Source organism: Alosa pseudoharengus, unplaced genomic scaffold (assembly GCF_046254945.1).
Source record: "Alosa pseudoharengus isolate Yale_2024_CS ecotype anadromous, Long Island Sound unplaced genomic scaffold, YU_APseudo_1.1 YU_APseudo_1.1_scf_8, whole genome shotgun sequence".
In the NCBI taxonomy this organism is placed as follows: domain Eukaryota; kingdom Metazoa; phylum Chordata; class Actinopteri; order Clupeiformes; family Clupeidae; genus Alosa; species Alosa pseudoharengus.
In genome coordinates, this window is record NW_027468870.1 from 38,549,948 (window position 1) to 38,573,482 (window position 23,535).

Sequence of the window (23,535 nt, forward strand, 5' to 3'; positions counted from 1 at the left end):
ATAAATTAATCAGCGTAGGTGGGGATGGGGGCCCAGGAGGGCTCTGATCTCTTTAGCAATGAATGTATGCACTGCACAAGGAAGACAGAGAGAGAGAAGAGAAGAGAGAGAGAGAACATGCTAACTAAACCTCTGGCTGCTGTGCTTTTATCTCCTTCAGAGCAACTGTATGCAATCTCACCCTCCCTGCAGAGTGAGTGGGAGAAATGCCTCACTCTGACATGAGTGTCAATCTCATTGGCATGTGAGAAGCTGCCAGTGGTGTTGGTTGTTGTCCTTATACATGGCAGTGGTGTAGTGTAGCTGTCTGAGATGTGATCAAAAGGTCTCTAAGGGGTCTGCACGACAGCTCACTAAAGCCAAAACACCACAGATATTGGTGCATGGCACTTGACGCAGGCATACAAATATATACAAATATTTCCTCAAGGGACATTCAGAATAAACATCTCATGACCTTCTCATAAATCTTATTACAGTCAAATGTACTTCTCTCCCACACAGTCATTAGCCAAACAACCCAGTGACAATGTAGGTTTATTTTTTGACTCATGTTTACAAAAGTTTTTAGTATAGTGGTAGAAGAACTGTCCTATCTCCAGAATGTACACATAAGATTACATTCAGATAACCAAAGGTCTAAATATAAAAAGGCAACCTGAACAGATGTCTATCCATCCATCTATCTATCCATCCATCTCTGTCTATCTATCTATCTATCTGTCTATCTATGATATATCTATCTATCTCCCTCTATCTATCTATCTATCTATCGATAGATCTATTTATGAAACTCTAAATTCAAAGTTGCTTTATTAGCATGACTGTCTGAGTACAGTGTTGCCAAAGCCAGTGTTGACAGCTATCTCTCTCCGCCAGGACTTGAGACTCCCCATGTTCTGTAGCTCCTGGTTCCATTCGTCTGCCCAGATGAGTGTGCACTCTTTCCACCATTTGCTCCACTCAATCAGTCCTCCGTCGTCTCCGGTCCCCATGCGGTTTGAAGTTAAACACGGTCTGTTTTTGCTGTTCTGCTGAGCCACTTGTGCCGTGTGCGCCTGTGTTAATCAGTGGGCCTCTTTTTGTCCCAGCTGCATGCATCAAGTGGCAGCATGGCACAGAGTGTGATTTTTGGGGGGGGCTTCAAGAGTGCTTTCCCCAAATGATGCACGTGTCGTGTGTGCTTTTCAAGACTACTTTCCCCGTCATGCTACAAGTGGCGTGTATTAGTGATCTCCTTGTAAAAAACGACATCCTGCTCTCCATTACTGTTCTGAGTCACAGCTGACATGAGAAACACAGATATTGCCATTCCCCCCACCGTGTCCCTTCTGGTTGAAAAGAAGCCCAGTGCCACTGCCTCCGCCTGTGGCACCACCCAGCCCTGGCGGCTCCAGTGAGAGAGAGAGAGAGAGAGAGCCTGGATCGGCTTGCTGGAGGCAGGAGCCAGCAGCCACAGCTGTTTGACTGCCTGTGCCGTGATTGCTGCTGCTGCTGCAAACACATAGTGACAGAGCCAGTGCAGTCCGGTGCATCAGAGCCCTGCTGCAGTGCTGCTCTGCTTTTGTTGTTCCATGAATAGATTTGTCACAAAATCACACACACGCAAAATGATGTACTCCTTAAATCTAAGGAGTCTAATCTAACCTATCTGTGTTTTGATATTCCTCTAAAGCTGAAAAATCACCCTTCATTGATCTTCTCTCCCCCATGCTCTTATTTGCCAAGTCTTTAGATTGACTTCATTTCAATTAAAAGTGAAGGTTCAGTAAAATCCTAATTAGGATAAAATATCTTCTATCTATCCAGGCATTTGGTAGGCTTTAGATGTCTGTCTCACTCTTTCCCACCACTAACCTGCTGTCTTTGTAAGCAGATGTGGCTTATTTTAGAGATAAAGACCTCGTTAAGTGTTTTCCCTGAGAGGTGAGGAGACACAGGGCTGGTGAGAGAGTAGCAAGAGAGAGAGCTGGAGCCAACCCGCAAACAAAGAGGCAGCCGCCAGTAAATTGGTATGAATGAGTAGGTGTGTGACGCTGGCGAGTGGATACACTGATGCATGGTGCCCATCTGCCTTTCTCTATCCCCACACCCTCCCCTACCACCTCACCCCACCATAATTATGATCAACTGCCTATTCACTAGCAACATGGCAATCACGGACGCTGTGAGGTAGCCCATTCATTGGAGGCACATTTGCAGGGCATCTCAGAGTGAGGGGGGGTGGGGGGATCAGAGCTGCACTCTTCCTCAGGAGGTCAGCACATTTGTCTGACTCGTTTCGGTCACACCTGAACCCTGCTGCAATCATCGGACAGCAAAGACTTCTCCCGGGGGAAAGAAATGCCTAGCCACAATCCTTCAACAAAAGGCCTGCCTCCAACTTAGAGAAATCTCCTTATGTTTTGTGCCACTGATTATGTAGCGTACTTGTCAGGAATATCATGCAGTGACGATGACAGTGACGGTCAGAAACGAGATGTCTGTCAGCGGTGGTGGTCGTTTAGAACAAGACAGCTCTTCTTCTCTGTGGGCATTCTGCATTTGAGAAAAAGACACCAGTTGACACCTTTCTTCTTTTTAAAGCTCTTTTTCTCCCTCAGATCTGCTGGTCAGACATCCCTTTCAGGGCCAGGTGAGGTCAGAGAGTGCCTATTGCCAGTAGGGCTTTGATAAAGCTTTTGCTTGGGCCCGAGCTCAAGCTCTCCAGCAAGACCAGCAGCAGGCTGCGGCGTCTCAGTATCAGAGCTCCAAATCTCCCGGGCCGCCTCTTTTCATCTATTGATCCTGGGCTATAGACGGCCGGCACAGAAGCGCCGCCGCAGGCTCATGTGTCACCACGGGTGGCCCGAACCTTCAGCAAAGTGCTTCACTCAGTAAAAGCCTTCGTAAACACTTCTCAATACATCACGCTCACCACCTCCCCCCTACCCCCACCCCCTTTCAAAACACTGGTGTTTATGGTGCTCGTCCACACGTCAAGGCGAAAGGATTTGTAACATATTGGGATTTGTGGCGCTCTAACGCTGTGAGGTTGCCAGCATAATGAGGAAGAACAGGATGTGAGTGTTTCTCAGATGTATGTGTTTTTCGTGGATAGCTCAATCAATCCATGGGTGGTCATGCAGGAATTAACCTCAGAGAGGTTAGCGCATCTATCGGCACTCTCTCAAAACACACACACAAACATACACACACACACATACACCCCCAGACGAGAACGCACCCAGCTGACTGAATCTGTAGATGTGTGAAAGCAGCTTTGTAGAGGAGATGAGAAGACTGCGTTTGTTGTTTGGTGAAAAGCAGTGTGCCTGTGCAGGAGAGAGAGGGGGGGAGAGCTCTCTGTGTTCCCGCTGTAATGGAGAGCCAAGCAGGACAAATGACTGGCTAGCGCCGGTGGACATAAAAGAGATGAACCTGCATGTCTCTCTTCTCCTCTTCCCTAATTTGCTTTAGTGTTTTTTTTTTTCTGTGTAATGCACATTGGCCTTTGTCCCACCATCACTGCTACATGGCACATAGGGTTTGTTTTCTTTATCTGTAATCTGTACAGAGGAGGTGAGTCAAGTGGCACGTCCAGAGGCCCACTGCGTCTGCTTTGGCGCTCAGCTCACGTAATGGGGAAAACCCCAGAAAAGCAGAAAATCTCTCGTTGCGATTGTTGTGCTGATAATCAAAGTCTTGGGGTTACAGTGGAATAAGTTTGTCCCATTCATGGATGAACAGTGGTGCAAGGATGCCTTTAACTCAAGTCAACCACCACTGGTTAAATGATCAAGCATGTACCTCACATACCTTGTTTTAGACGAACTCACCAGATGTTCAGTGCCAATAGTAATATTAGGTCAATTTGAAGGTACACCTAGTGTAATGTGCTGTGTGCTCAGATAGATGGATTGTTTGCAGTTCTGCAGTTCTCCATGTCTGTACAAGTGTTATATAGCACACAGAATCCAGATATGGAATGAGTAGGAGTAAAATGCAGCGCTTGAAGTAGGTCCAAATCTTTCTTTCTTTTGCAGGATTAAAGCAAGCCTTTTTTACCTTGAAAAGAAAATGTTGAGTCATTCCTGTATTTTAAATCAACGATGCAGTCAAAACACTCACCCCCTGGGTTATTGATTACTGCTAGCAAGGCTTTCCTTCCAAAAAAAGGAAGGATATTGCAATTCAACATCCATCCTCAGAGACGGAACAATATCTGTAATTGCAGTCCAATAGATGACACAAAAGTATTCAAATCAATATACATCTTCAATGCACTAACATTTAAATAATTGCATTACAATCCTCTTCCTTGGAATCATTTGTTTAGAATTGATTGATCACACTTAAATATACACAAGATTGGCAACAGTTTGATGAATACTGCTGGAGAAGAAAGTTTATAACTGTTAATGAAACAACAGCCAACTACACCTGGTACACATTTAGTCTCTCTGGAAAACTTGGCCTCTAATCTTTAAATAGATCATTATTATCATGTTCGCAGATATCACTGAGACTGAGGGCATTTCTTGCTATTCTCAGTTGCAATCCTATACTAACTATTCCTGTTAGTTAGCTGTAATGGCCATTAAACATTACCCATCATCTTTGCCTCAAAGTCTTCGCCATGTACTGTATGTCAGTGTTTCCAGCTTACTGCACAGTTGTTATTCAGCTCTCACATGTTATGTTCTAACCTTTATTTATGAAAAGGAGCCAATTTTGTGCCTTTGTTGTTTTTTGTCTTTTCTTTATTTTTGTTTTTCTTCTTCATTTGAAAAGTAATTGCTTGTATGTTCCTTTTGAAATGTAGTCAATTACATGGTAAAAGAACAGTTTGTGGCTTTTGGCTTTTCCCTCAAAGCTTCCCCTTGTCTCAAACACGTTGATGGATGAGCAAGCGTTTACAGAGAAGGGCCCTCACGCAGTGAAACGGGCAGAAGTGAAAGTGGACAGCTTAAATTGGATCGCGACAACTTCTAAGTCTCTGTCAGCTAACGAGAGTCCTACAATGATATTCTTTGGGGATCTGAATGCTTTGAAGTCCAGGCAGTTATTCTGAACTTCCTCCATAAAGACAAAGTCTCTTTCTTCTCTTCTCCACAGGGACTCAAACCAATGGATCACAATGGGCTCTCTGATCCCTATGTGAAGCTCCACCTGCTGCCTGGAGCTAGTAAGGTATGTACAGCCTGTGTCTGCACCTCTGTGTAATCTTTTAAGTGTAAGAGAGAAAACCTGCCGAAGTAAAAACAACACCAAGGACAAAGGAGTTGCAAAAAGAAATGATAGTGGCAGTGATGAAGTCTGTTATACTCCTGGTTGTAGTGCCCTGTTCCGAACTCTGTTCTGTGATTCACAGTTCTCACCTCAAGGTGATAAAATCCAACCCTTATAGCACAAAACACTTTGGCTGACTCAGTAGTAGGTAGAAAATACTGTTGTAGAAGATAAATCTGAGAACATTTCTGATGTTTATTGCTTCACCCATTTGCACTCAATCCAGTTTGAACTGATGTATGAGTTGATATCGCCCATGGTCCATTTGCTTCTGAATGAGAAACAGGACACCTTGTTTTAAAAACAAAACAAAAGACTCGCATTTCAAGCTGACAACGTCTGTCAAGGGTCGAGGAAGCTTTAAATCAAAGCCAGGCGCCATGTGCACCCATCCAGAAGCTTGTCTTTCTTGTCACTGATCATATTCCGCCCCTCAAATTAATGTCCTTTCCCTTATCATAATTAACCTGTGTGTGTATGTGTGTGTGTGTGTGTGGCAAAAGCCCACTTCTTGTCCTGCCAACAATCCACTTAGACGTCAGCAACACAAGCCGTCTAGTACAGCCCGTTTCAAACTGTACAAACTAGATGACCTACAGTAAGAGTGGCCTCTCCTTCAGACAGTGATTAGGTAATTGATGGGGTGTGGATGTGGGCATACGGAGGCTTTGCGTGAGGATGTTTCCGAGCGCTCCACATTGACGTGGCAGCGAACGGCGGCGGGCCACAGATGTGGCTCATCCAGGCTTTAATTACTGACTTGAGTGTTTTTGTTGGTGGGGATCAATTGCTGTGGCCACCTGCCAAGTGAAGCCCAGTTCTGATTCAAGGACACTATGTGTCTGTTTTAATATTACTTGGTGTCAATTCAGTACACACACACAGTATGGCTAATTGGGTTTCAAAATTGGTTAATTTGGTTCATGTGTATTCATGATCTAAGTCTTGCCTACGCTTAATGTTCTGTACTTGTAGTTTTAATGACCACAAACGATGAATATAACAGGTGTATAGACCAGGAGTTATTCCAGTAAAATAACAGGCTTTGGTTTTTGCTTGGTGATCACCATATTTAATCCTCAGCGTTTGCCATCTAATTTTATTCCCAGTGTGACTTAAATGGCTCCATTGTTTGACTTAATTGCAATCTGGGGTTCCAATTGTAATTATGTGTAAATATAAACAACAACATGTTTACCCTGTTTTCCGACCCATTCTGAGCCTGGGTCCTGAAGAGAGTGGAAGACCGACAACAAGAGCAGGCTGCTGGGGAGAGTGACAGGTTAACTGGCTCGGTCGTGTACATCACTGACAGCCTCTTTTCCTAAGCTGATTCTGACATGGTATCCTAACTGCATCCGAGCGAGCGACTGTCATGTAGCATTGAATGCTCTCTGTCCACACTGAATCCGTTAAATATGCCGTTCTGTTGCGTTACATCAGAAAAAAAATAGAGACGGGCATCCAACAAAGGTTCTGCTCAAAACATCCCATTGCATCGCATTGCACAACACTGCTTTGCATCGTTTGAAAACAGTGTCATTAAAATATTTTTTTTTTGCTAACGCTCGCTCGCATCGCGTGTAGTTGGGATTTGGTGTAAGAGGACTGATTGACAGTTGCTCTGTCAATATGCTGGCATCCCCGTGGGATGAGGCCAGCAGCCTGTGCTCCGCCGTATCTCACCTCGTCTCTCTTATCTCCACAGGCCAACAAGCTCCGGACCAAGACCCTCCGCAACACCCTCAACCCTGTTTGGAGTGAGACCTTGACCTACTATGGCATTACTGATGAGGACATGGTCCGCAAAACACTCAGGTGCGTGTTCGTCATGCTGGACATGGATAGTATTTTACGCTAAGTAACACTATTGTAAGATTGTGATTTATTTATTTTTCCATTTAGAATTAAGTGACAATCTGACAAAAGGCTTGTTAAGCAATAAAATGGAGGTCGATGTGCTGTTTTCGGATAGCATAACCACACACCTCGTCTTTATACTGATGTCCTAATAGCCAACCACATCAAAAAAAACAGCTCTCCATAGACAAAAAAGAACAAAGACGAAAATAAATCAGTCTTGTCACTCTTTTTTTTTGTGTTTCATGCATTTCCTTGCTAATCTGCTCTGAATGAGTTGAGTGGGAGATTTTGTGCACGCTGGCGGGTCCTTGTCACTGATACATGGGAATGGAGGCTAATGCCCTCGTCTTTGGTCTAATCTTTATTGCCCCTCTGTTTATTTTTAATCACCTGGCCATGTATCGCCATGTTTAAACAGCCAGGGATTTAGTCCATGTGACTCAGCAAGCACATCGTGGAAGGGGGACCTGCAGCACAGGTTGGCGAGAAATAATTCTGCTCACATCCGCGTCACGTAACCAAACACTACAACTAGTGGTGTGTCTAACAGCTAAAGGCTCCAACACACACATGTTGTGTGTGCTATTGTACACAGTCCCCTAAAGCTGCCATCCTATTTCTTTCTTTAAACATACTGCACAAGGTATTAAACTGGGCACAAGCTCATATGGCTACAGGCAGTAATTCTTCAGTAATGAAAGCTACAGCCATTGTTCTTGTATTTTATAATGATTTATGCTCGCGTTTAGTGAAGGTCAATAATGGCCCTCAGGAAATCTGTCTTCCTACTCACTGGCATTATTGATTACAGTTTCCTTTGCCCCGCCAGGATGCACCCTCTACAATTTGTAAATTAATAACATCGAATGTGGTTAGATGGCATTTTACTTTTTCATGTTTTTCATTCATCGATGGCCTGGATTGGGGATGGGTGCCATTTGTCTCTCATTTGGGCAGTTCAACCCCTGTTTCATTACCTCTGCTGCTCCCACGCTGTGCCCGAGCATGCCGGCGAATCGACCCAACTCATCCATTTCAAGACTCATTGTTGAGACTATTTATTATGGTGCCAGAGAATGGAGCAGTCCTCAGTGAGGCTCAGCACACTCCCTCTGTAATCATAACTGATGAAGGCGGCCATGGTGCACTGACTTACTCATTGACTTGCCATGACTGACAGCAGAAAAGGCTCCATCCATAGAGGTGGGGGGGGGGGGCATACACTAACTTACATCCTTACACTTTTCCCATGCTACTCCGTTGTGTTCCCTTTGTTAGTTATCGATGCTTAGCCACACTCCCACGGACACTGTAATTGGTGTTTGTGGAGTCATTGAGTGCATATGCTGTGTTATTACGTTCATTTATATTTGATGTGGTAATCATGTTGCATGCCCATTTTGTGTGGTTTTGCACTGACTTCCTTGTAGTTTTTGTGGTCTTGTAAGGTAAATGTAGTTGTTTGTTAATTCTCTGCAGGACATTGCAGGTGGGAATATTATTTCATCCAACATTATACATCAGTTCAATTCTGACATTAAACATTCTGTAGCATAGCACATAGTATACACTGAAGATGATAGACCTACAATATATTGAACTATAATATGGTTAGTATAGGCAAGATAAGCCTGTTTGTGATGAGAAATGCAACGGTAAGTAATCAGCACTATAAATATATCTTTATGCTGTACTTGTCATTACACATGATAATCATTTAGCAATATAATGATATTACTCTCATTTGAGAAAATACAATTTCAATGTCATACCTTCTAATATAGCTCATAGGACTGAGGCAACTAAATTGCAAAGGGTAGGGTTAATGGAACAAGTATGCCTGAGTGAAGTTGGTAATAAAATGCCATTTCAGTAGCCTATTATTACCAAGTTATTGTGAAACATGAACCACTCAAGTCTCTCAAGCTATTTGAGTCAAGCGTGCTCACACCAATGTGCATTCTGATAAAGGAAAAGAAGCAGTTGCACTTACTTGCCTGTTAGCAGTAAAGATAATGCCAAAGCATAAATAGCTCACAGTAGGTCATGCATGGTCAAAAAAGCATAAACAGTATAAACTCTGAGAACAGTATGATAATTTTATCACACCCCTCAGTTTGTCAAATCATCATGTTATAATAATTTGCAGCTCAACTTTTTTTTTTTTTAATATTCTTTAGCAGCACAAATAATACTTTATAACATATAGTGGGTAGAGCTATTATGGCAAATGTCTGCCAAAATAATTTATATAAATATTGACTCTATATAGATAAACGATATTTACCCAAACCCCCATGAACATTACATAACTGTCCTTATCCATTTTTTTGTTGTTATTCTATAGATAGTTGTAGGTGAGCTGTCATGTAGATCTCCGAGGGGCTGTGTAGATGTGTCTGGTGTTTCAGTGCACCAGGCAACAACAGCAGAGGAGAGGAAGGTGTATATTTCTTGTGTATTTTCATTTCTACTGCTCAAAGTGATGAAAGCTGTGTTGCTTGTGTTAAAGGTCTCAGTGCCTCCGGTGAAATATAATTGAAACTCTAAATCGCCATTACAGGATTGTTGGAAGTGTGACAGCCCAACCAAAGGTGTGTGTGTGTGTGTTTTGTGTGTGTGTGTGTGTGTGTGTGTGTGTGTGTGTGTGTGTGTGTGTGTGTGTGTGTGTGTGTGTGTGCTTGTGTGTGTGTGTGTGTGCGCATGTCTGGTGTGTTGTGTATGTGTTTGTGTGCATCTGCGTATGTGTGTGTGTGTGTCTGTGTGTCTGTGTGTGTGTGTCTGTGTGAATGCAGTTTGCTGATTATTAGGACCCACCTGATGATTCATTTGGAATTTGCACCAGAGCTTCTTCAGGCTGCCAGTTTCCATGGAAACAAAACTCTCCCTTGTAGGCCTCGCCTTCAGGGGCCATTCTTGTCCTTCATGTAAATAAAAACATAACAAGAAATAAATACATGTTCTGAAGGAAAATCTAACTGTGGAAAACCACCTTTCAGTCTAAGAAAAGACCTTGATATTGATTTATTTTGTGTATAACAGACTGCTGGAAGCGAGACAAACAGCCACTGACAAATTGGGTTTGTTAGTGAAAAAAACTGATCTGGCCATCATAGTCTGGTCTGTTCATTTTGAATTGTCACCACCTCTCAATGCCTCTCAATCCATAGGTGAGACTAAAGTAGACTTTTAAAAAAAATGCTGTAGCATAAATGGTCTGATTTGAAGCACTTTTTAAAACATTAAAATTCATGTGTACAAGTCATAATTGCACAATTGGACATTGTTTCGCACAGATTCACCTCCAGATCCATCACCAAAACAAACTGAAAGCTTTGCACTGAAAAAAGATGCCACAAGATGATGTTGCCCCAATTATGAATTTATCTTTACTGTCAACACTGAAGCAAGCTGTAGCCTTAAGTATTGATTCTTCTGCCATCAGCTAGTGGACACAGTGGTTTCACCTCTTGCACAGCTGGAGCTGGACTGAGAAACAGAACTGTGTTAGAAGGAAGCTGACAACCTGAGGCGTGAAGGAGTGGGAAAATAGACCCAAGTGATCTCAAAGGCTCAGCGAATTCTATTTGTCTATGTCTTGTCAAGATGTGAAAGAGGGGGCTTTTGCATTATTAAAAGAAAGTCTCAGCCTATAGCAAGCTGAGTGAGGCCAGGAGTTCTAGTTCCTATTCATTCAGGACTGAAAATAAAAGTAAGAGAACCTTTCAATCATACGGCACGTGTTCGAATCCAAGGTGTGCTCTGCTCGGCCATGGCATTTTGTTGCAAAGGCGAGCTCGCATTCAATAGTAGTCCCCTTTGGCTACTCTACTTTCAGTGCAGTCTTTATTGTAAGCCTGTTGTGTTTTTTAGAGCGTCATTTTTCAGATTTGTTTGAGAGTGACCAGAGGAGGCCTAGTAAGTATGCCCAAGAGACTGACCTCTCAAGGCCAATTAGATGAGGGTGGCTCTGTATTTCCTAATTAGCTTGCTCTCTGCATGCGTGTTTAAGGTTAGAATGTTTACCCCTTGACCCACAGCTCAACATTTGTTGTTATTATTGTTTCGAGAACTAGCCAAATCTCTTCTCTACTTAAATTTACTTTCACAGTTTCACCATTTTGATTAGTTAAATAAACCACCCCTGTTGAATTTTACAAACGAGTTAAATGTTTTAGAACATAGGAGAATCTCTCTTTTGCCCCTCACTGCAAATTAACTCAAAAAAATGTAGCAGCAAGCAATTCAAGAGGAGGAATCAGCGCAATCAGTGTTGAGCAAAGTACGCTGAGCCTCATTTGAATTTGTTTTTCCAGCCAGGCCTGTCAGGGTACATGGACTGCATTGTGAAATTGTCATGTTGTTCAGCTCTGTACCGTAGAGGGACTCGTCCAACCTGTCACATTGGCCTGCCTCATTCGGGCCAGTCAGGAGCTCAGAACATATCCGATTTGAGTTTGGTGAAGGGGACATACATCAAGCCGTTTCCCTGGTAGTGCTCATTCCGACTTTTTTCACAATCTCAGCAAATGGTGTGGTGGGCTTAGTACTGATGTGTAAGCAGTATTAAATCTTTGAACACTTATTTGAACATTTTCTTTAATATCAGCAACAGAAGGTCTGCAGTCTAAAGCACACACACACACGCACACACGCACACACACACACACACACACACACACACACAAACACATTCACATACAAATGCCTTGGGCGACAATCCCATCCACAAGAAAAGGTGCTGTACAGAGCAATTCATCAGCATCCATTCAGTTGTCTTTATTGGGAAGGCTTGCACTGCACCGCAGCCTCCATTTCACAGAAAACCTCTCAGACCACAAGCACACCACATTGTGGGTCCCAGGGATCAGATATCCTGTTTGATGTATTGAAAAAAGCCATTTCTGTCTCATTCTTTCTTACATGTTCTCTCTCCCTCTCTCTTACACAGACACACACACACACACACACACACACACATCGTCTAAGAGTTAACTATGAATAACAATGAGACAGGAAATATGCCACTGACCTTGACATGACAACACTGTGTACGCATGTATTTTTCCTCTATCAGACTGGCCTGAGAAGTTATGTGATAATGCATATTGGTTTGGCTGGGGGCCAGAGAGGGAATATATTGGGGCGGAGGGGGTGGGTGATTGAGGCCATAATGTTGTCCGATGGAGACGGGAACGGCTGGTAGGGATTCACAGCTGAGGCTTCTTCTTGCTTGGCCAGCCAGAGACACTGTCAGTAATACAGTTGTGAGTGAGAGGGATGGGGGAGACTGTGGGAGGAGAGGAGAGAGGGATGTAGGAGATAGGGGGAGGAGAGAGGGATGAGGGAGACTGAGGGAGGAGAGGAGAGAGGGATGTAAGAGATAGGGGGAGGAGAGAGATGGGAGAGACTGGGGGAGGAGAGGAGAGAGAGATGAGGGATGAGGGGAGAGAGGGATGGTGATTGGTGGCCACCCTAGGCCTGGCTGATGAGGTGACTCGCCCCTTCAGAGTGAGAGAATGACGTTGGTTAAATAGAGGCACTGACCATACATGTCCCCCTCTCTTTTTTATATAGGTTTGGTCAGAAAGATCAGATAGGTCAGTAAGGGCATCTTTTGCTGCCAGCAGGTTCCGTAATGAACACCCTTTTCATGTACCGGTAGTGTGGACATAGATGCATACATAACTGAACTCTATTTGAAATGACGGAACTATTTGACCCCCTAATTTAATTAAAAAAGCATTTAAAAATCACTAGCATTAGTAGGATTCAGGTATTTAATTTTTTTAGAATACACTAGACTAGCTTGTTGTTAAGTCAGTGACTGACTTCCAAACCATGTTTACAGAGATCGCGTGAAGATGATAGAGCTCTGGAAGCTCTAAGTGCCATCGATGTGCTCTGTGCCATCTTTGTCAGCTGACAACATAAACATGTCTTTCACAGATAAGAAAGCAAGGAAGACATGAGAGCATTTTGGCGTGGGATTGGATTCTTTTCTCAATGTTCTTTGCATAACGTGTGTTTCTTTATGCATTTTAGAAATGGAAACATCCAAAACCACCATGTTATATTGTGCCCATCCAGAATGCAATATGGAATCAAATCGTGTCACCGTGTGTATGTGCATGTATCACAATGACTAGCAAGATGCCCAAAGGAATGCTTTTTGATGCTATGTAACAACCTTACCATACCTTACTATGCACAGAGAATCACAGGCTCAGTCCCTGCCTCAGTCATTGCAAGCGCCTCTGATTTATTAATCACCACTATGTGGATACTGTTTTTAGAATTGATTTAGATTAAGTGTTAGTATAATTTGTATTTTTGTAATTTGTATTTTAGTATATTTTTACATATTGTATTAAGTGTTAGTATAATTTGTATTTTAGTATATTTAGCATATTCTTTATCTTCTACTGTCCTTACTGCTTAGTTGTGTTTTTATATTATATACTTTAATTACTCTTTCTGCTGTTAAAGAATGTGTTTGTGTTGTATGTATGCTGCTGAGACCTTGAATTTCCCCTGGGGATCAATAAAGTATCTATCTATCTACATGTAACATGAGGGAAAAGGATTCAGTCCTCTTTTTTCACAGTAGATATTGGTAATGCTCCCGGATGAGGATTATCTTTTTTTTTATTTGTCGTGAGTGGAACTGACTGGATTGTAGATGAGGCGATCTGGTTTTGCTTCCAGAATCAGATAGGCAGGGGATTCTCGCTTGACTCTCTTCTCTCATCTCTTCCATTATTGTCATTACACAGATATCTCCACATGCTCAGTCTTTAATTTCAATCCACACACATAAACTGTGTGGCAACATGTTTTGTTTGTTGTTGGGGTTTTTTTTTTTCAATCTATTTTTAATCTTGAATGCAGAAATCACTCAGAGTTAATGGCAAGTTGTACAAAAAGAAAACAGGTGCCATGCACACATTCCACACAATTTGTTCTAGTGGATATGCCAAATAGCTCAGAAAACTAATTTCACACTGAGCAGGCTTGCAAATATATGTTTATTCAAAGATAATAATCTTGAAGGACTACAACATCTCAAGTTTTATTTCCCATGCCATACAATTGTGCAGTGCTCCATATGTATATTGATTTGTGAATTTTATGTCTGTGCTTGTACTTTCTGTGGTGCTTCTATTCCTTATCCACTTTCATATGTATTGCTAGGCATGCCAAATGTCAAGAATTATAACTATTTTACCCTACCCCGATCTGGCAATCTTATATTATATGGAAGATGTAACGTTAACATATGTGGTAGCCATCTCAGTCAGCAGAGCATGTCAATCCCGAGCTGTGTTTTTGTGTATTTTTTGACCCTAGTCCTGGCCTTCATATGACACCTCCTATGCGCTGTTTCATCTGTTGTGCTCACAGGATTTCAGTGTGTGACGAGGACAAGTTCCGCCACAATGAATTCATCGGAGAGACTCGGATTCCCTTGAAGAAGCTAAAGCCCAACCAGACAAAGAACTTCTACAACTGTTTAGAGAAACAGCTGCCTGTAAGTGCCCATATCACAATATCCATACAGTCATCGTCACTTGTGGTATATTTAGACTTATTATTAGGATAGTGGATAGTAGAATATGTCCTGTTGTAAATGTAAACAATATTCAAAAATAGTCTTCTTCTATACAGAATCTTATGGGGAATATGAAATAGACCAAGTGGGCCACATGGAACACATGGAATTTTTTTTTTAAATGCCCCCTAGTGTCAGATATGTGAAATGTTACATATACTGTCTATTACTTTGGGTGTTTATAGTAAATTTTAAATGTTCCTTATATTTATGGTAAAGTTATTCCTGCACACACATACACATAGGCACACACACACACACACACACACACACACACACACACACACACATACACACACATACAGACACATACAGGCTCAGTTGTGTGCTTGGCTGTCACCTAAATATACTTTGGCTGCTACCAAAACATACTGCGGCTGTTGCAGTCACAACATGTTGTTGGTGTATCTATGACAGTGTGGATGATGAAATTTTGCAGACTAGATTTGCATATACTTTGTTGTTAAGTGAATGAGAATGAGTAATAATTCAATCAGTGAACCATGAATGTAGGACCCTAATTTTTCTTAAATCAGGTTTTAAATCAGAATTGTTTTATATTTTTCTTTATAAATAACACCTCCAGTGCAAGATAGAAAAGTCACACCATAAATGGCCTTAATACATTTCTTGACAGTGTCAACATTGTATTTTAGGTTGATCAGGTAACTTCCAAACTGAAAATAAGGCGAACGTTTAGTACTCAGATTACAACGGACATATACAAACAAAAAAAATCTCATTTGACATTACAATAAGTTTTATCATCCCTATTTGTTTGTATTTTTGTAGTTTGTGGTAGTTTTTTAGTCATATGGCTGAATTGATCTGATGTTGATAATATATGTCCTGTGCCTCTTTGATTTTAGCTGATTGGCAAGAGAGTGACATTGACTTACACAGCACTGTTCCAAAGGCTAATAGAAGCACTGAAGCAGGAGCAGAAAACACATTTTTTGTTGTCATTTTTATTTTGCAAGACATGTAAAAAAATTATTATATTCCATCTAGATTAATATGAATCAACACACCCCTACAGACACACATTTATCAAAAATGAACAACTGTAAACTAACTGTCTGACAATTTTTTTGGTTATCACAAATTTTGTGCAAAATGTATGCAAATTTAAGGCCAGGTAAAATGTGACATTGAAAATAAGACAATTCTTAATGTAGCCTGGCTTTTTGTGTTGGTTAGATGTCAGCTGTGTTCAAATTGAGAAATTTAGATTTAGTTAGATTCTCAGTACTCATTTTTTCTTTCATACCTCCTCATCCTCATACCAATTTCTTTTGATGCATCACTGCAAAGCGACAGAGTAATAGGTAGTTTACAGACTGATTAAGAAATACAGTATGTGCTTTTCTTTAGTTTTATTAATTTACAATGGAGACTAAGACAAACTTAAGAATGATAGGTGTTGGTTGGCATCATTGTAGTTCTACCCCCTCTTGCAGTTGTTAATTTCATTTCAGATATTCTGTTCTGCTTTACGTTCTTACTTATTGCTATTTCTGCAACAGCAACGTGTTCTGCTTTACATTCTGCTTGACATTTCTCCAACAGCAACGAGCCAGAGAAAGTAATAGTGCGTGTTTCAATAGTAGCCCAGGCAGACCCACTGTCTTGGCTCACGGTGACCTCATCGTTCTTTGCTAACTCAGTCATGTAGGTGCACATGCTACCAACAGTGGATCCTGAGCGAACTTGCGAATGACACAAAGCTTTAACAACACCATTGACCCGCAGATGCCAATGATTGTTTGCATTACCTCTGTGACTCTGGAATGAGTAGAAAAATTGGTAGATTCCATTGACTGGTGCCGTGAAGATGCCCGTTTTCCCACTGAACGCAAATCCCTCATTCAGGATGACATCACTGAAGCGGATGATGTTGATGCGTCCCTTGATTTCATATGGGTGTGCAGCATAGAAATGCACTGGGTTCCAAACAGAATAATGTTAATTGTGAAATAAAATAAAAAAATGAAAACAAATTTCGAAAAAAGGTTTATATGCTCACATGAGGTAGTTTTTTTAGACATTGATAAAACAATATTTTCCAAAAGTGAATTGGAGGCACATTTTTCGCTTTTCGGTGAATCACATGACACTACACATTCAAAAGGTTTGAGGTGAAGAAATTGTCACAAGTCTACAGCAAGCAATGACAAAATACAAATAATTTTCATGATAATTGTGGATAATGCCTTTTTGTCATAAGTTGATGCTGCCAAGCTACAGGGTCTATGCCTTTCTAGCATTTATTCTCCCTTCACATTAATTACAAATCAGAGTTAGCAGTGAGAAGATTGTTACCTGTCAATGGCTTGGTTACGTCCACGATGTTTCCACCCTAGTTTGAAAATGATAAGGAATGTTTTTTGTTTTTTTACATTAACGATAGTATACTTCTGACTTATGCTATCTTATGACATGTTGTTTGACTTTCGCACAAGTCTTAATACAATTACTGCATACCAGGAAGAATATAACTTGCCATTTACTCACATTGGATTGGATTGGTCTAATAAGACATATGAGTGAAATGATCATCATTAGAACTGCTTTGATTTCCATGATAGCCTGTGAGGAAAGCCAGAAGTGTTATCGCAACATATTAGGAAATATTGTTCACAAATAACAAATGCTTCACATTTTAAAATACTATTATCTTTTTACATTGCAACAGTGAAATTAGTGAAATGTGTACAGGATATTCATGCACCTTTGAAGACACAACAGATCTCAGTATAAATCCATTTGTGTATGTTCATATATAAAAGAATAGGAACAATACCTGGATACGTAGGATGTCCAAATTAGCTTTATTGGGACCTCGAAGTGAGAACTACAGAATTCCAGTCTTGGTTGTGTATATATACAGTTTTTTACCAGGAAATGTTTAGTTTCAGATATGTTATGTCAAGAGCAGTGGCATCCCTTCTCCAGGTTCCTGTATTCTGGCAAAGTTGTTAACATTCATTCAATCTAATTTCCTTGTTTGAACATTTCACGCATGTTATACCTATCATCAACAAAAGCAATGTTCATGGGCAAAAAAACAGCATCACCAACAGAGCAGCCTTTGTGAGCATTTCACTGAGGTTATCAAACTGTCAGGGGCTATCAAGCTGCAAACTGATTGGAGCCAAGAACAGACCCAGAAATAATTTACAAAGTTTGTGGGAAATCAAATACTGAGAGAAGCATAGCCAAACACAAGTTTGTACTGACTGAGTTGCAGTCAATAATCCAAGAGACAACTCAAACAAACAAACATTCTAGACCGATACTATCCAACCAATTCATTTGTCACAAAACAACGAGATCAGATAAGGTTAGATTAGATTCAACTTTGTCACTGTGCATTGTACAAGTACAAGGCCCGGTTTCCCGATAATGATAGATAGGCTACATGCACTTACGAGGGTTTTCTACGATTCATCTTAAGATCATTCGTTTGGTTTTTCCGACTGTTTCCCAAACATGCTCATAGCATGCACTGCTCTTAAGACGCTCTTAAGGGGAGCTGTCCTCGTTAATAGTTCTGAAATATCCTCTAATTTGGTGGTGATGTCAGGTGACTGCACATCACAGCTAGGCCTACCATTTAAACTTCGGATCTACACATAAATTCACATCAATACGAAAATAGACATCTTTGACATCTGCATGTAAGCATCCCAAGTAGGCTATACACACACAGACTTAAATAATTGTAATTATTTAAGATTAGATTGTTGCGCCGTTTTTATGTTTGTTGGAAGATATATGAACATATTAGGCTTACTCGGTAGCCCGACATCAGTCATGCCAGTTCTTGTAAAAGTCCTACTGTGTGTGCTGCCTGTGCAATAATGTTTCGGGGTGTCACTTAAGAAGATGTTTGAAGATAAGAGGTCAAGTAAGAAAGTGAGGAAATGTAGGCTTGAATAACATATAGGCTTAGATTTTGGCGCAGCACAGACTAAACCACATTTTCCTTTCTATGCTTATGTAGCCTAATAAAAGATAGCCTACACTTACACAAAGATGGCAAACTATTCTGGCAACGTCTCGTTTCTTAACTTAATTGCATTTTTGTCCGCTTTTAAACACTTTGTTATGATGCTAAAATCTGATTCATCACAAGTAAATAAAGAATGGGAACGTAGTTGGATAATTGTATTCTAAGTTGTAATTACCCTGTATGTCCTGTTGGTGACCTCAGTGAGAAGTACCTGTTAAGAGGCTCTGAGCCAGTAACGAGAACTCTGGACCACTCGTAGAGCTACGAGTGTTTTCATGACGCTCTTAAGCTATGATGGTTTCGGAAAACAGTCGACAAATCTTAAGAGAGAGACTTTACGACCATCTTAGGCTTACGATGCTTTCGGGAAACCCGACCCAGGGCAACACCAAGGCTACCAGAGGGTTTTTTTGTTTGTTTTTTTAAGAATGAAAGAAAGAATGAAATGAAAGAATGAAAATTGTGTGATAGAATGTTATCTTAATGGAAAAAAACACAAATGACTGAGTAGCCTAGACTTAATATTGAGGTATAGCCTAGTTCAAAGAAATTTGTGACGCGCTCTTTGGCGCATAATTGACCTGTCGCTAAGCGCCACCCTTAGAACGCTGATGAGCCAATGACAGTCCAGCCTCAACGGGACTCGGACATCGGCTCGGACAACTCCATAGGAAACAACAGGGAGGACCCCGACGGATAACGTTTTGCATGGGGGACGTATAATACTGATAGCCGGTACCCCGAGAGGCTAGAAAACGGATACTATGCTCCGACAGAACAACAAATCAGCCGGTTTTAGAAAAAAACGCACTTCTACCTCCACCTAAAGCCTTCTATTTGTTTTGCAAAAATCCACAACTCCCGGTTCTTCTGGTCCAATCAGAGCAGGGCTGTGTGAGATCTGACTGTCAATCACAGTCTGGTGCGCACTGGCGAGCATGAACTCGATGAGAGGGTGCTCGGTGGTAGCGGGAGAGGGGCATAAGAGTTATAAACATTCAACATTTTGGCTAAGTCCCCTCAATCTGTCAGACTTGCCAACTGCAGCTTTAAGGTCGAGCGGCACTACAAAGTGAAACAGCATGTTGTTTGATGCCGACAGTAGTCAAGTCAAGTCAGATTTATTTGTATAGCGCATTTAACATGCACAGAGTGCAACCCAAAGCACTCCACATATAAGACATTGTCATTGACACAGACTAACAAAGACAATAGATGCCGGACGGAGCGGCGTAGTCGCCAGCGTACCCGTGACACCAAGACATACAACAAACAAATTAATAAATAAAATAAATAAAAATTTAAAATAAAATTAGTCCAATTTCCAACTGGCTGAAAATGTCCAAGGGCAAAGATGACCCGCGTGAAAACTGCCTAGACAGTAGGCCTAGTTCTAAATAGATGTAGCCTAGGTTACACAGAATGTTACAAATTAACATTATGGTAATATCAGAGATGGTTATAAAGCTCTAAAGGATCTATGGTAATATCTTAAAATGCTTAATTCCCATTACAGTGTCACAAGGTGGCATATTTCCCAACATTACCTTATCAATGAGGCTACATTGTTAAATAGGGAAAATCCTGTTATAATCACCCCGTTTGGATATTGAATCTAGTCATCATCCAGCCATCCTTTCCAACTTGACCAAAGTTATCCATACACTTGCTTGCGCAGACCCCTTCACTATTGTCGAGCAGCAATTATCGTTTATATTCTCCTGTCTGTTATGAGAAGCAGCTGCCATTCAAACTTTTTTTCAATACACCTATAATATAATAATATACAAAATATTAAACTATATCTATAGTTCTTTTTCGAAGGGGTTACAGCTGACACATCGTCATCGCTGTGTGATTTTAAAGTAGGCCTACACGTGTTCGTGAAGTGAATCTGTGCAACCCCGCTGGTTAATATGACCGCCGCACAGCAAAGTGGTTTAGGCTAGTCAGAGGGGTTTTTTTCCGGATTTTTTATTTTTTTACACTAATTTTGTGTCAACGATTCCCGGGACACTGAAAGACCGGTGTGCACGAAACTTGGTGGGCATGTAGCCCCACATGGATGAACCATTGTTTTTCGTTTTGATCCGACGATATGACATGAGTGAAATGATCACCATCAGAACTGCTTTGACTTCCATGACAGCCAGTGCGGGAAATTCAGAAGTGTTATTGCAATATATTATTAGGAAATTTGTTTACGTTACAACTTTGGTATGGTACAACAATAGATACTTACCATTGAATATACTATTACCTTTTTACTTTACAAAACTGAAATGAGTGAAATATTTACAGGATATTCATTTATGAAGACTACACAACATATCTCAGTTTAAATGCATTTGTGTATGCTCTTATATATGGATTTGTAATATATATATATATATACTGTATATATATATATATATATATATATATATATATATATATATAAATATATTTATTTATTTATTTTTTAATTTTGCATCTTAATATTAATGTTGCGAGGTACAGCATCTGGCCTTGGTAGAGTAGGGATGAACCTGCATCCTGTAGTTTAGAGGGGTAGCCTACTTGGCTTTCTCACAGTTCAGTGTGGCCATTTGCCTGCAAGGCAGAACGCATGTGTTTCAGCTTCAGGCATTAGGTACATGTGTCACCAAGGCCAGATGCTATATCTTACAGTATCTTATATCTTAAAGTAAATTTGTTGGTCTGCTCCTTGAATTGGAGTTGCTCCAATCATCCACCTTGGCCTATGCCACATCTGTCCACCAAGTTCCATGAACATTAGGGCAGTAGTTTTTGTGTAATCCAGCACACAGCCAAACAGATTTAAAAAATAAAGAAAAACACAAGGGGTGTACTACCAAGCGAGGTTACTGTGAAACCCGGCTAAGTAACTGCTGATCTCTAAAAGAACCAGACTGAGCATCTGTTGTTTCTAAAGTGACATGTTGTGTTGAGATCAGCAGTTACTCCTGAAGTTACCTGGGTAAGCCAGTAACCTTGCTTCGTTATACTGTATACTCCTCTGGGGTGTCCATAGAATATATTGTAATTCCATGTTTTTGGTACGATAAGACATTATCAGTCCCCTTTGTAAATAATATATTTTTGTACTTTTGTTAGCACGGACCAAACCAACTTATTCATAGGACATTTCTGATCACCTTGTGTGACTCCCTGAACAAAATATTTTCATTTAATTTAATCTAATTTAACTGCACTCATCCCATCAATAGTATAGGGGTAGCAACATTGGCAAACAAACCATTTCTGACCACACACACACACTCACACACTATTCTGTCATTCAGTTGTAGATTCTCACCCTTCCACACAAACCCACCTGTGTGTGCATACGTGCCTGAGCACGTGAGATCCCCTAACAGAGAAAATAATTGCTTTTCATTGATTGGTGCTAGTGGTCTTTCACAGCAGCAGTTGTGGTGTATTTACTTGTTTTTAAGAACTTTAATTCCATTGTCTGTAGGATATTGAATGAATGCTCAAGACAAGAAATACGTAATGTAATAGATGGTTCTCTATTGGGTCTGACTAAATAAAAACACAGGCAGATTTCCTTGCTCCTTGTTCCTGATATATCTAAAGCCACAATGCCCACAGACACCAGACATCAACAGGCTAGCTTCTAGAAGAAAAAAAAACTCTAGTCAATCTCTATGATCTATTACAAGGTCTCTGATTGATATAGTCAAATGGTTAGACGTTGATTTGTTTATCAAGGTCAGAGTGATGCTGTGATCAGAGACTGCTCATGCCACGGCACGGAGGCACCATGCCACTTCCACACTTCCATGTGTTTGGCATGTGTTTGCCACACATCCCGTGCTGCCGAGGGCTGAACACACAGATCAAAGTGAAGATCAGACATGACACGAGTGTCCTCAGCAGCATCCTGACAGCTGGCTCAGAGGACCAGGTCCACGCCAGACTGCCAATCACTGCCACATGTGCATGCATTTGTGTGTGGCAGAAGTTAAAAAGATTTATATTTTGAGACACTGTCTTGTTATTAAAGATGTAGCCAATAGATATCAGCCAATAGATGTTATTATTGATGTTAACTATTATCCATTTTCAGTTTGTGGCTTGGTAGTGTGGTAGTAAGGAATATATTTTCACTCCTAAATGAGTAATACCAAGTGCAGCACATACCAAGTCAAGTTATGAGTCTTAAAGCAGGGCTCTACATTGGAATGGGATATTAGCAATGTATAATATGTTCAATTATACCACTGTTCCACATGTTGATTATTATTGCACCATTACATCCAGTTTTGTCATTGTATCCTAGCTTTTCCGTGGGCACCCAGCCTTTGCACTCTTGGAAATCTACCATTGTGAGCCTCTCTAAGTATCAGCTCAATATGGAGGTCAACAGCCATACTATTGTGTATGTTGCTATCCATATGACGTTTGTTTTTAGGAGTAAGTGAAGATTATGGACTGAGTGACTGTAGGGATACAGAAATCCAACCCTGGTGCACCTGCTTTATTACTGTAGGTCATAGTGGTAGTGGTGGTGATGGTGGTGTTTGACAGTTGATGGATGTCTAGGGTATGATGGTTGTGATGGTGGTGTTTGCTGAGCAAGCATCTTTGAGTCGACACTGTGAACTCTGAAGGGGGCGGAAATGAGACAGCATTACTATGGGAATCATCAGCGACGCCTGCTACATAGCTAATTAACTTCATGCTTCACAGACCTGCTACTTTCCGCCAAAAAAAGAAAAAGAATATGTTTGTGCGTGTGTATGTGTGT

At 41.0% G+C, this 23,535-nt stretch overlaps 1 protein-coding gene across 5 annotated transcripts in view; it reads left to right on the forward strand.

Annotated features, from left to right (window-relative positions):
- doc2b (double C2-like domains, beta) overlaps positions 1 to 23,535 on the forward strand; it is a 160,626-nt gene that overhangs the window by 131,220 nt on the left and 5,871 nt on the right. For all 5 annotated transcript variants that reach the window (XM_076274641.1, XM_076274638.1, XM_076274640.1 and 2 more), the window contains 3 exons: positions 5,098 to 5,172; positions 6,980 to 7,089; positions 14,539 to 14,665. In XM_076274641.1, coding sequence (XP_076130756.1) covers positions 5,098 to 5,172; positions 6,980 to 7,089; positions 14,539 to 14,665 — 312 coding nt within the window. The remainder of the gene's footprint in view (positions 1 to 5,097; positions 5,173 to 6,979; positions 7,090 to 14,538; positions 14,666 to 23,535) is intronic.